Source organism: Passer domesticus, chromosome Z (assembly GCF_036417665.1).
Source record: "Passer domesticus isolate bPasDom1 chromosome Z, bPasDom1.hap1, whole genome shotgun sequence".
In the NCBI taxonomy this organism is placed as follows: domain Eukaryota; kingdom Metazoa; phylum Chordata; class Aves; order Passeriformes; family Passeridae; genus Passer; species Passer domesticus.
The window spans coordinates 70,574,445-70,587,545 of record NC_087512.1 but is presented as its reverse complement, the minus strand read 5'-3'; the positions used below and the strand labels follow the sequence as shown (position 1 = coordinate 70,587,545).

The following is a 13,101-nucleotide window of genomic DNA, read 5'->3' as shown; positions in this document are numbered from 1 at the left end:
GGAAACAGCTGTGGGTTTGTTGTGTAAATTCTTTTAATTCAAGATATAAATAAATAAAGAATAGACTGAAGTCAAGAATTAGGCTTTGGGGTAAGTGCAGAGACTTTGAGGGAGTTAAATATTTGTACATCAAGATGTTACCAGACTGCTATGTACACCATGAGAAATTTTCATTAGTTGCCATCATCTGGGGAGTTTCATCCCATATTGCTGAATTTGCACTTCAGGGGAGCATTGTTTTGTGGTTCTAAAGAAGAAAAGCTAAGCATCATTTCAAAGCACTTCTGGGCAACTGATATCTTGGATATCAGCAGGTATCTCTCAAGCAAAGAGTGTGGTCAGCATGTTGATCAGGCAGGTGTGGTGGTGCACTATCACTGTTTGCAGTCTAATTGTAAGTCTGGCTTAAAGTTTTCTTAAGCAGAAGATTTAATTTCAAGGGTCATACTTCCTGTGTGCCTTCTTGAAAAGGTAGTGCTTCAAGTTTATCTACTGGAGCTTAGGGAAGGGCAGAAAAGGTGAGTGTGTCAATCTGCATGGAGCAATTTGCTGATCATTTATCTCATGTTATCTGGCTTTTTCTGCATCAGTGAACCTCAAAAACATGGAGGAGAAGAACCCCTGCCTTTCTTAATGGTGCAGATCAGGGTAATAATACATTGCTCAATACATTGGTTTGAGGCAGAAACCGACTTTTTGCAGGAAGTGAAGCTGTGAAGGAGAGTAGTTTATTCTGAAGATGACTCTCCCTTCTCTCCTTCCCCACAGTTGAGTGGGGAAGGGAGTTGGTTTGTGTCAGCCTGCTTTACACAGGAGAAGACAATTCATTTTAGAGGAGAGGGAGGGTGACTGGGATTGAAAGGAAAACAGAACTGGGGCTCTGGGTAAACCTGTGAGCATTGGCAGAGGGGGGCAAACCATTCCTCATTTTAGAATCTTTGTTAAAATGCTGCTCAGCCGTAAGTAACCCCATTGTGAATTGGGCAGCAGTGAACTGTTCATTTGACTTTTAAACTTCCATAAACGGGTGTCCTGGAGTTGTCCTGCTGGCTGTACTCCCAGGCAAAGCCATGTTGCTCTTGCTGCAGGCAGAAGAGCATCTTTTCCCCTGTCTGTATTCTCGCTGTGTTTGGGGGCAGGAGGGGGAGGGAATAACACAAGAGCTTCTTGTTTGTTAGCTGCCTAACACGGCCTGCCCTCCCCATGCCTTGCTGCCTTGCTCCAAGAGGAGAAGAGCTGCCCCAAAGGGGTGCAGTCCTCCAGGCGGTGATGCTGTCAGCATGTGCAGGGAGGGTGCCAGCTGTCTCTGACAAGAGGGTGATTGTGTGGGGAGGGCTATGGCTGCTTGACGCACTGACTGGAGCGGTTGGGATCTGGCACACTGCGTCATCCCACAGAGCGGGTGGGATGCTGAATCCTAGGAACAAGTCAAAAGCAGAGAACAGATTTTTATTTTTTTTTCATGCCCTCTTGTTTTTTTCCTTGAGTAAAATAGTTTAAACAGAAGGAAGTGATTTCATAGCTGAGCTCTTTTTTCTTTTAACAAGGCTGCTTTTGAAATCTTTCAAAAGTAACAAGGAACATAAAGCTCTCTCTCTAAACCATGCCTTTCCTTTGCATTGGAACTAAGGAAGAACTGATCTGTGTACAGCACATAGTCATAAAAACATGTCTGGTTTGGCTTGCAGCTCAGTGACACTTTGCTCAGTGAACACCACCATGTGTTCCCTTTAAATGAGCAATCAAGGAACAGGCAGAAACTGAGCAGATGCATCAGCTGAAACTGCATCCCCTCTTCTGTTCTCCACTTTTTCTCATGTTACATTTAAAAACAAAGCTAAACTGTTTTTCTGCTGGGGATCATAGTTAGACTCTGAAAGCATTTGTCTGGGCCAGTCATAGGTTTGGCCCAAAAATGGATGACAATATCTAACTATTGTTTTAAGAAGTAGTGAAAGCAACAAATTAAGAATTTCAGAGGCCTGGATAAACTAGCTCTGGCCTGGATTTCCTTGGCCTGGAATCAGTCATGAAAGGCTAGGGTCTTTCAGGTATTTTCAGGTGTATACCTGCATTTCTAGAGAAGTACTGCCTTAGAATGTTTCTGTTGAAAAGTTAGCCTGTATTTCTCCTGCCTAAATGCTGATTAAATATTTATCCTAGTTTTCACCTCTTGTTTTTACAGTGTGGATAACTCTGCCATATACCTCCACATGCATCTTTGGGCATTACTCTCTATTTAGAATTTAGACTGTGAGATTGTGATACTGAGGGTTTATAACTGAATTTCAAATAAGCACGATATCAACAACCCTTCTTATTTGTATTTGACTAATCCTGATGATTAGCCTTCTATGTTGGGTGAGTTCTCAAAGTTGTTTGGCCAAAATTAGGCATGCCTGTTGAGCCAAGAACCACAGCTAGCCCTCAGGATGTAGGGAGACCAAACAATGAATTCAGAATTGTTTACCCTTTATGTTCCTGGAAGTAAAAAGACACTTAGGACTTTCCTGCCTGTAGAATAATCCATTTTGTTTGCAAGGAATGTGGTTTACTCTGTAATATTGGGACACTAATGTGGGCACAGATAAAAAGGTTCTTTTTGTATAAACTCTGAGTTTGTATAAATTTTGATTTAAAGGACTCTTACAGTGTTTGAAGACAATCCTTTACTTATTATAATGAAGAAATAAATGTAAGAAAAACATCTGGAAGTTCAGTATAAACATCTGGAAGGTAGAATTGCTCAGCAGCGGCTTTTTTCCTGCCCTCTCTGCAGCAGTTATGAATTGCATGAGACTTATTTTTGAACTTTTGTAGCTTTTCTTTCACATCTAGCTTCCAAATGGGGTTGGAAAACAGCAAAAAACTGTTAATGCACGTGAGTGTTCACATATGCTGTAGCTACACCGTTGAAGCAAATAAAGTACATTATTGGTAACTTTAATTTTTCTGAATGGTTGTTTAGACATGCAGTCTGCATCTTCACTCCGTTTTTCTTCTCATGCAGTAAAAGCACTTGATTATCAGTAGAATATAGAAAGACTATGAAATAATGCTGCAACCTGACTGACAGCACGTGGTGTCTTGACAGAGGCATGTCTTTATTTCTCTATCCCTCATGCAGCGTCAAATAATTAACTGGAATGGTTTATCTTTGTTGGTCTTAAGGCTTAAACAGTAAGAAATACATTTTGTCAGCTACCAAGGCTATGATCCTGGACTGAGATGGAGATGATCATGTCTAGACAAAGCTTGGTTATGGTATCGCTCAAACTTTGACAGAGCTTCCCTACTCATGGAACATTATTCCCGTGGGCCAAAGGAAGCGTCAGCCCTCTTAGCACAGTGCAGCTTATAAGATGATCTTTTGGAGAAGCTAGGGTTTAACTCTGAGCCCAGTTACTGTAAGAAGAAAACTTCACCTATTTACCTCCTCCTTGAGGAGTCCTGCTGCTGTTGGGAGGGATGAGCTTTTCAGGAGTATTTTTCCTAACATGACTGAAATTGAGAATGTTGTCTTAGCTTGGAGATGTCCTTCCACCAGGTAGCACTGGCCTCATGGGGAGAAGAGCAGCATCCAATCAGGTGTTTTTCCTTGTAATTATTACATTTTCCATAGAGAGTTGTGCTGGGCAGCAACATCATGCTGGAGTTCAGATAAGAGCAGCATTTTTCACAGCTTCTTGTCTGGAAGTGGTGCAGTGTGAAGCCGTAAATACTGTGTTACCCTGTGGTCTGCACAGGGGGCCAGTTCAGAGTCACCAACCCTGCCTGACCCCCAGGTCATAGAAATATCACTTGTGTATTAATTTAATCCTGACAGGGCAATAAACTTTGTAGTTGGTGCAGGCAATACATGTCTGAGCATCAATGACTTTCTGTTCTAGCGCACGGATTGCAGTTATGTGCAGTCCCAGTGTTTTTAGATCAGTGCATTTTAAATGTGCATAAACTGTGAATTTAACCCTACAGTCAAGTAAACTGGGAAATTGTTGCTGATGACTGTAGCCTAAATGGAGAGCTCATAAGTTTAAAGGATAAAATCTGTTTCATAATATGGAGAGCAAATGTTTGTAACAAATGCTTTCAGAGATTCAGTGTGCATCAGTATCCAAGCTGTATCATCAAATATTTGACCATGACAGGTCCACTGCTGGACACATCAAATATTTGCACGAAAAAGTGAAATATTGATTAAAATTATTATTTATAGCACACCTTATCTATCCTACTGGATTTTGGATGACTTGGATTTCCCCCTCTTCTCCCTCTTCTCCCTCTTCTCCTTCTTCTCCCTCTCTCAGCCTTGAGTAGTTCTGATTTCTGCTAAAAAGCCTCCTTGTGGGAAAAAGCATGCAGTTTAGGCAGTCAGTGGTTTCCAGGCCTTGCCATTTCCACTTATTGTGAATTATGTATTATCTTTTGGGTTTGTTGTTGTATTTTTCTATTTCCCCTGTGCATCTTAATGACATTTTGGTATTGATTTAAGTAACTGTGTACTTACAGCTTAGCAGTAGATGAAGGGGAATAAAAGTTTTTGTGTTATTGCATATATTTGTTAAAAGGTTTAATTGTGAAATCATTCTGATTTAATAACAAGAACTTTAACTTTTAGTCAGTGATTCATAACAAGTGTAATAATATTTTTATGTGTGTAAATGTAAATATCTGTATTCTATTTTCTTGATAAATACAGCTTGATTACTATATTAGACAGGTCTAGCACTGTTTTCTAACAGGAAGACAAATTTTCACAAAGAATTTATGAAAATCAGTCAGGTTTTCTTTTTCCAGTTAAAATACTGGAGGCATGAAAACTTGCCAAGGATCTATGTACAGTATGTATGTAATCATGCAGTGGTTGTAGTGTGTTTTAAATTTAGCACCCTTTGTAGGATTTTTCTTGATTGCTTGATATATTTCATGCTGCTGGTAGAAGCAGTACTATGTGTGCTCTGTCTCAAAGTCTCAGTCACTAATCACTTTTATTGTCATCTATAGTCCGGCAAATGAATTCTGGTGGAACTTCTTGAATTTTTTCTAGTAGTCCCAAACCAAATCTCTTCCTGTTCCTGGTTGGCTGGTGAGAATGCTGAAAGGAAAAATAATAAGGAAGCACAGGATCTGGAAATTAGAGTGTGGTCAGTTTGTTTGTGTGATAAACTCCATAAGTAGCTTTCATTTCCAAAACAAGCCCATGCAGGCTCCACTTGATGAAGCAGAAATTACTGATGCCTTGTATGTAGGCAACTCTCTCTGAACCCAGACTATGGCTGGATTTGCAGAACGTCTCATTCTAAATATTTTGCTTAATTTTTTCACTCACTCAGTTAATGTTATTGTATCCACAGTTAATGCTGATACATCCCAGGTAACTGTCTTTTCTCTAAAGTATTCCAGGTATCCCTACAGCATTCAATGCTTCTCACTGGGGAATCCATTTAGAAGTTTTCTTCTTCTTTTCCCCTTCAGTTAAGAATCAGAATTATTTGTTTTCATTCAGAATCCTTTGAAAATGCACTTTGAGGACCTTCCATCATTTCCCAAGACAGGAATGTGGTTTTATTTTATTTTATTCTTGAGAGGGAAAAATGTCTCTAGTAAATACATTCCTTTAAGTATGATGAAAATGAGGCCTTGTTTAATAAAAGTCTTTCCCCTGACTTCAGTATAATTTATTACCTTTTCAGGGAAAAAATAAATTTAAAGGGCAGATGAAAGTTCTCTTCATTTTTCCAGACCCAGGAATGACCAGAAAGGGGTAAACCTTAAGTAGTTCTTACATGTCACGTTTTGATTTTTAAAAAATTATAAAGAAAAAGCTAATTCTTCTTGCTTGCATAGGTTTTGACCTTTTCCAAGAAGCTTCTAAAAATTAATTGCAATGGCAAAAGTAGGTATATTTCTCAACAGGCCCTGGGAATTTATTTTTATTTTCCTTTAATTTAATAACAGGATTTGGAAAACACATCTTGATCTTGAAAAGTAGAATCCAAGATTTTCACTTGGATCCAGGTAAAATAAAATGCTGACTAAGGAGTGATATTCAGTTACTGAAAATCCACACCAAATCAAAATTAACTGGCAACCTATCTTGCTCTGAGATCAGACTCCACTTAGTAGTGCTACATCCACAAGTAAGTAATTATCAACCTGGGCTTCTCCAAAACAATGCAGATGGGCATGTTTTGTGGGACATTTTCCCTAAAATAGAGGCCTTGGTAAACTTTGCTGAATACCCAGGGGAGAAATTGTTACCAAGAAGAAATTTTGAAAATCAGCATGTGCAAGAAGGCTTACAGTGAAATGCCAGCATATGACCAAGTCCTGCTGATCTCTCAAAATCTGAGAATTTTAGATTTTGAATTTTTTGAAGAGAAGATGGGAACCCATCCTTTCTTTAGAAGAGGCACAATAGTGCTTTTTAAAAATGGCTACTCACAACATAACATTTTTGTCCTCTAGAAAGCACATAGTTGCATGGAGAATTTGCTTCTAAATGTTTTGCTTATTTTTTTCGCTGACTTTCCAGATTATATTACTTGCCGCCTCAGCTAAAACTGATACAACTTTGGCAATTCCTAAAGGAAAGCATTTGCAGTCTGGAGGTATGGGGTAAGGTCCATGTCCACCCACTGGCTTCTGTTTTCACCTTTGTGATACCATTTTTCTTTTCTGTGTTTCAGCAAACACCACCCAAGTGCTAAGTCAAATTTACAGCTGGACCTCAGCTTCAGAAATTAAGTGAACAAAAATGCAAGCTGTTAACTGGTCTCATTGTAAAACTGCATTCAATGAGGCACTGAACTCTTGTTTGTTTCCACCAGTGGAAAGAAAGCATTGACAACAACAGACTGTTTTGTGCAAGAGAAGCAGTGGTCCTCCTTCTACATTGCTTCATTGCACATGAGCAGTATGATTAAGTATTCTGGGCTTATTTTTTTTGGGATAATCCATGAAAACAGAAGAAAGCCAATTTTTAATATCAAATTATTTTTACCTTTTTAGTTTCAATGAAACTATGGCTCTTAACATCAAATCACAGAGTTACTGCTGGTGGCAAAACTTGCTGAGACATTTGAGGCACAGCAAACAGTCAGTGCAGTGGGAAATGGTCAGCAGTGATTGATAGCTTTCAGACAGCAGCCATGGTGCCGTCCTTCTAGCCTCAGCATAAAAATAGTCTTCATCAAAAAGGCTTAGTTTCTGCATTTTTTGAAATAAAGGTATTTAGAACGTGAATGTGGAAGGAAGACATGATTCTGAGTTCTTCTGGTGGCAGCAGAGTAGCTTCCTATTTTCATGTTTCATACTCATGGGGATGCTGTCACTGAGCTCATTGAAGGACTACTTTTACTTTTTTTCATTCAAATATATTTTTAAGAGGTTTTTTCCTTCCCCTTTTTTTTTTTTCCCCAGCTGGTCCACCTTAAGTTTCTCTCAAACACTTACACATGTGATACCCTTTTTTAAAGCTGGAAGCAGCAATCGCAGCAGAAGATCCCCATCCTTTCTGTAGTTCTTATTTGGGAAAACTTTGTGTCATACTTGCACTTTTCTCAGCATAAGAAAATGTCTCTGTAGTTCATTTTCCTGTATCTATGTGGAGGAATGCTGATATTATGTCCATGTGGGCTGCTTGTGTAGCATGACAGGTCCACTGCTGGACACACATCCTCTCCCATCAATGTCTAGAGAACAGCAAGGGCACAGAGCTCGTACGGAAGAACATGAGACTTTGGAAGCTATAACATCATTTGTAAATCTGAGGTGTTTAATTTGCATGCTCGGGTGCTCTCCATCCCACTGTGCTACTTAGTGACGTACCAGCAGCAAAGGGAATTGCTCTAAGTGAAAATCCTTGATTTCCAAACCCACTAGCAAACAGGAGGAATTGGAACAGGGATGAGTGCTTTGAAGTTTGTGGGTAGGGTGATGTAAAGTTTTTCAACTGGGAAAGTGAGAGCTTGGTCTGTAAAACTGCCCCAGACATATCTGCCATGCTGCTGTTAGGGGGGTAGCCTCTTGTGTGTTGCAGAGGTTGAAGTAATTAATTCCTTGATGTTGGTGTTAAAAGCCTATGAGGTTACTATAAAGAAAAAAGGTTGAGACATGTTTGAGAGGAGTGAGAGAGTAATTCTGTTGCATTTTTTTGTGTTTGAGTAAGAGCTATCTGCCTGGGTCTTTCTGTGTTAATAAAGTACTTGGTATCTGATTACAAGTTTGTTAATATAACCATAGATATGTGAGAACAGTTAAGATTTTTGAAATATCTTCCTTCATTAAAGAAGTCATCTGCTGAAGAAACGGGAGGGGATTTAGCTGTTAAAAGGAGGAAAAGCTGCCAAGCTCTCCTGGATTCAGTACCTTTCTTGTTCTTCTAAAAGCAGTTTTAAGGGAACTGTTTCACATCTTCTGGTATTGATATAACCTTAGAAAGAACTTGTTCTGACATATGGCATTGATAATTCCCATCTTCCCTCGTTTTAAGTTGCTTTAAGGTGCTCATGTTTTACTTTTCTAGAAAAGTACAAGGAGTAATTTATAGATTAATTTTCTAAGCAAAAGCTCAGTATACAGAGAGTAAAAAAAATATTGTGTAAAACTATTGTGATTTTGTAGAATGGTTGCTACTTTTTCTGTAGACTAAAATTGAAAATGGATAGATGCCATGTTCGGGGGGCATAAGTGTGCTGGGTGCCCAGGGATCATTGCTGGCAGCCTGCTTGCTGTCTGATACTCAGCCTTGTGAGCACACCTCACCTTCCAGTTGCATTTTGTATGTACCCTCCTTCAGCAAGGAGAGAGTAATATCAGAGTATGTTGTAGCTTAACTTCTTTCCTGTTGCTGTCACACACACACAAAGAAAAGGTAAAATGAATACATATTGGTTAATAGACTGTAATGCCCCTGTAAACCATGGGGACTGAAAATGGGCCTTCATTGAGGGTGATCTGCATCTGATCCTTGCCTATTTAGCCAGAGTTCTGCACAAAATGTGCTGTGTGGGTTTCTGTCTTTCCAGCAGAAAAGCTTGGCTTGGTTCACTCTATGGGGAGGAGGGATCAATTTAAGTAAGCAAACAAAGTACTTAGCTTGAAATAAGTAATGTAGCATTCTTTAGAAGAACTTTCAGCCAATTCACCCATCAAATACCTTAGTGCTATACTCACTATGTGTAGTCCTGTTATAAAGCAGAAGGCATTCAGGTACACTGGCCTGGCCCCAACAAGGAGGGTGAGAGGTGTGGATAAAGCCATATGCACTCCAGAAATACTGGCTTTTGAGCACATTCCAGAGAACACAGTACTGATTGATGCTGTTTCCCATGAGATTTTCCTTTTATTTAATTTTTTTTTCTTCACCCACCTGCCTCTCATTTCCCTCTGTTCCCATCTCTCCACTCTCTTTATTTCTTTGCTTTGCCTCTCCCCTGTTTGGCTGGCAGGCAGGAGCAGCACCTCTTCACTGCCAGAGTAATTTGTGGGAGCCTGAGCTATCAGAGGATGTTCCGGGGCCTTCACAGTAGAGACCACCCTGTCCTGGAGTACTGGTGCCCTATCTCACATGTCTCTGAGCTGGATTGGACTGCCAGACTGTCCTGGCTTGTGGCATGACATAGAAAATCAATTCCAGGCCTATTTCCAGAAAAGAAATTGTAGCCACCTTCCTGCAAACCACTACCATAGGCAAAAATATCCTGTATACAGAGATTTACTCTTAGAAGAAAGAACAAATGTTTTTGTTCTGAATTATTGGAACCAGGTTGTGAAATGGCAGGCCCATCTGTTCCATTTTTACCCTGCCAGTTCACCATTTAGGCCTCTGATTGATTTATCTCTCTGACTGTAGGAGAGAAGTACCTCAGCAGGAGGAGTATTGAGTACTTTGCCTGCTAGGTAGGGAGCCATTTGCTTCCCAGCTTCCCTGACTGTGCTGATCCAAGAAAGGGGGGCACCAGGATGCAAAAGAGCCTGCTGTCTTTGACCACTGGCCAGGCACAGGTCAATTTACTATTGCTGCTGAGATTTTGGGGGTCTAGAGGTTGGGGTTTTTCCTTGGCTAGCTTCCTCTGCATCCGCAGGAGCTCAGAGAAACCAACCAGGGCTGAGACACATCCTCTGGTTAAAGAGGATATATGACTTTCCAGGACTATAACCTCTCATCAGAGCCCTGGGAAACTCATCAAAAAGATACCTTTTTTGTTTTTGGTTTGGTGGGTTTTTTTGGGGTTTTTTTTGTAGTTTTCTTATACTTCCAGTTCCCAAGTCCAGGGATCATCAGTAATTCAAAAAGTGGATTGCACAGAAATAATGGTCGATTAAGGTTTGATTCATAAGGAAATTGCACCTGTCTGAGTATTTACCATTGGGAGGGATGTACACCCAGAGATGCATAAATTTTCTAGGATGCAGTGCCTACAACAGTGCCTCAAATTCCAAAATCTCCTGCATTTAAAATGAGCTGAGAGAGCTGGCTGAAGCATTTGTCTGTATAAACATTCAGATTTCTCCACAAGTACTGTTAAAATCTTAGCAGGGACATGAACCAGATTTCAAACCTGGCCTTGACCTTGAAAACAGTGATGAAATACATTAAAACCTTGACCACATAAGCTTTGTACGTTATACACTTCACTTTAAAACAATTCACCTTTCTCCCCAAAGTTTGCAGAGTGGTGTCCTGCATCCACAGGCTACCAAGAATTACTCTTGACTCCTACAGTACAGGGAATCTTGCAAAGCATCTCTTATGGATGTCTTCATGGCATATTGCACTGTTGAGTGCAGATTTTCCCCAAAATAACAAGAAAATATCATACTTGCCTTTATTAGAGAAGCTTGACATCCTTTTCATTTGAAATTTACACTCACTGCCTCTTTTTGCTGCAATTACTTTCAAACAGAAGAGATAAATGTCTTACACATGCAGCAGTTTCACTGAGCGTTTCCTCAGATGTATGTAAGAAAGCAGAAAGCACAAGTAAAAATGCCAGCCCAAGCAGAAAGCTGCTGATACTGTTGTAAAGACTTAAATTGGATTTTTTCAATAGGAAGTAGTGTTAGTACAGTGCACAGGCTTTAGTACCCTGATAGAATTGCCTAAATATCTGCATGTATGCAATTTTGAAGGCAGCATTTTGCAGCAGTATATTATAGTAGAGCTTCTGTGTGTGCTGACATCTGTGATAGTAAGAGATGTTAGTTGCCACATCTTGAAACAATATCCTCCACTTCTGTGGCACAGACTGACCACTTTCAAAAAAACGAGAGAAGTCAACCTACTTGTAAGATGGGTAGTGTATTTTTTTGTTGTCTAAACACCTCTATTTCTCACACCTCAGAAAAATTAAACACAAAGTTTTTGGAAACACCAAGCACATTGCCAGCTTTTTTAAGACCTGTGAAAATGGTTATTAGGCTAGCAGTATGTTTGGAAACTTGATGAACCAACATGAGAGCTATCAGTAAGAGAAATATTTGGAAATATTTCAGTATTTCAGATTCAGTAGCTCAATTTATGTATGAATTGTTCTTTAATTTAGATGGAGGACTTGTGTTAGAATATTTTCACCCTTTTTTTGATTAAAGGGTGCATAAGCATATTGCAGTTTGTGTCCTTGGTATGAGGGTTTTCCAGGAAACCCCTTATTGCTGTGACCACAGCTGCCCTCTTCATGGCAGTATCTTCTGGCTCCAGGACTTGCTTAGAGTTCAGAGCATTCAAGAGCTGATAAAGGCACCTCTGTGGTGCTGTCACATTAAGAGTAAGGCAAACCTTTCTGACACATGCAGAGTAAAGAAATTTAAAGGAAAATAAACACCCTTATATTCCAGCTGGTCCTGAGATGTCAAAGGGGTGGTGGCGGCTGGGTTTGGGTTCTGGGTCATAGACAATTCCACATTAAGTAACAGAAATGCAGAGTCAATGCAGCACTCTAAATCCAGCAATGCCCAATAAGCAATAAGTCCTATTACAGACTCACAGGTTGAACAATACCATGCAATGCACTGTAAGCCTAGTCATGCCCAGTGAACCCCCACAGCCAGAACAAAAAGGTCTGATGGCATTCAATAGCACTCATTACCAGGTACAAAATAGTGTCATTTCATGAGCAGCAGAGATGCAGTTCTTCTTGGATTGCTCATAATCAATACACTCTCTGTGAAAGCATGCTTGAATACTTGAAATACAAATAATACAGCTGACAAAAAATGCACTAAGTTTAGAGATGAGTATATGTGCTAGAAGTGTGATGACAACATAAGCTAGCTTTCTGAATTTCCCCTTAGTATAACACTTAGTATAGCTGAGTCTGACCCAATAGGTGTTCCTTTGGGTGAGGAGATATGTACAGCCCATTGACCATGCCTGGATACATTGAGAAAGGACAGCTAGGGATAAGATGGATAAAGATGGAGAGTTGGCAAGTAACAAATGGCTCTCTTCTGCTGTAAAATAACTCTTGGGTTTGTCTCTTTCCACTTGGCTGACACATCTCAACACAACATTTCTCTGTAAAAGATTGAGTTTTTGTTTCATCCATCAACTTTTACGATTATCTGTTGCAGTGATATGCAATGCTCTTGCAGGCATTGCTACCTCTGCCACTCCCTTTCCCTGTGCTCATGGACAGTGCTCATATGGTGACCCCTGTATATGGTCACCTCACTGATTTTCAGTGAGATCAAAGCCTCCTGACAATGTCTACTGCAATCAGCAAACCAGGTCATTTCTTTACTTATTGGTGAGTTTGCTCTTGCCTGTGCACTGCACCATCTACTGTGAACATGTGAATTTCCCACTGAGAAAAGCTTGCATTGCAGCAACATGCAAGCTCAGACTTCACAGCTAGCAGCAGTGTTTTACAGCTACAACTGAACCTTGGGAGATCTCTGCATTCAGCCCTCTCCCATCAATCCTGAACTCCTGCACAAAGTAACTCTTATGGGTATGGGAATTAGTTTGTCATGCAGAATAAGAGGTGAAGAACATCCAGGCTGTGGATCAGTTACAGGTGCCTTTTTTGTTGGTTTTTTTTGGTCTGTTTCTTATATGAATGAAGCATATAGCTGTGTCTGCAGTAACATGCTGCC

The 13,101-nt window shown here is 40.1% G+C and overlaps 1 protein-coding gene across 6 annotated transcripts in view; it reads left to right on the top strand.

Moving 5' to 3' along the window:
- Positions 1–13,101, top strand: part of LPAR1 (lysophosphatidic acid receptor 1) — a 68,034-nt gene that overhangs the window by 38,864 nt on the left and 16,069 nt on the right. The window contains exon 4 of one of the 6 annotated variants that reach the window (XM_064403472.1): positions 2,186–2,862. The exons of the other annotated variants lie outside the window; for them this stretch is intronic. Coding sequence (XP_064259542.1) covers positions 2,186–2,250 — 65 coding nt within the window. The 3' untranslated portion in view covers positions 2,251–2,862. Of the gene's footprint in view, positions 1–2,185; positions 2,863–13,101 lie in introns of those variants that run through there. 6 annotated transcript variants of the gene reach the window in all.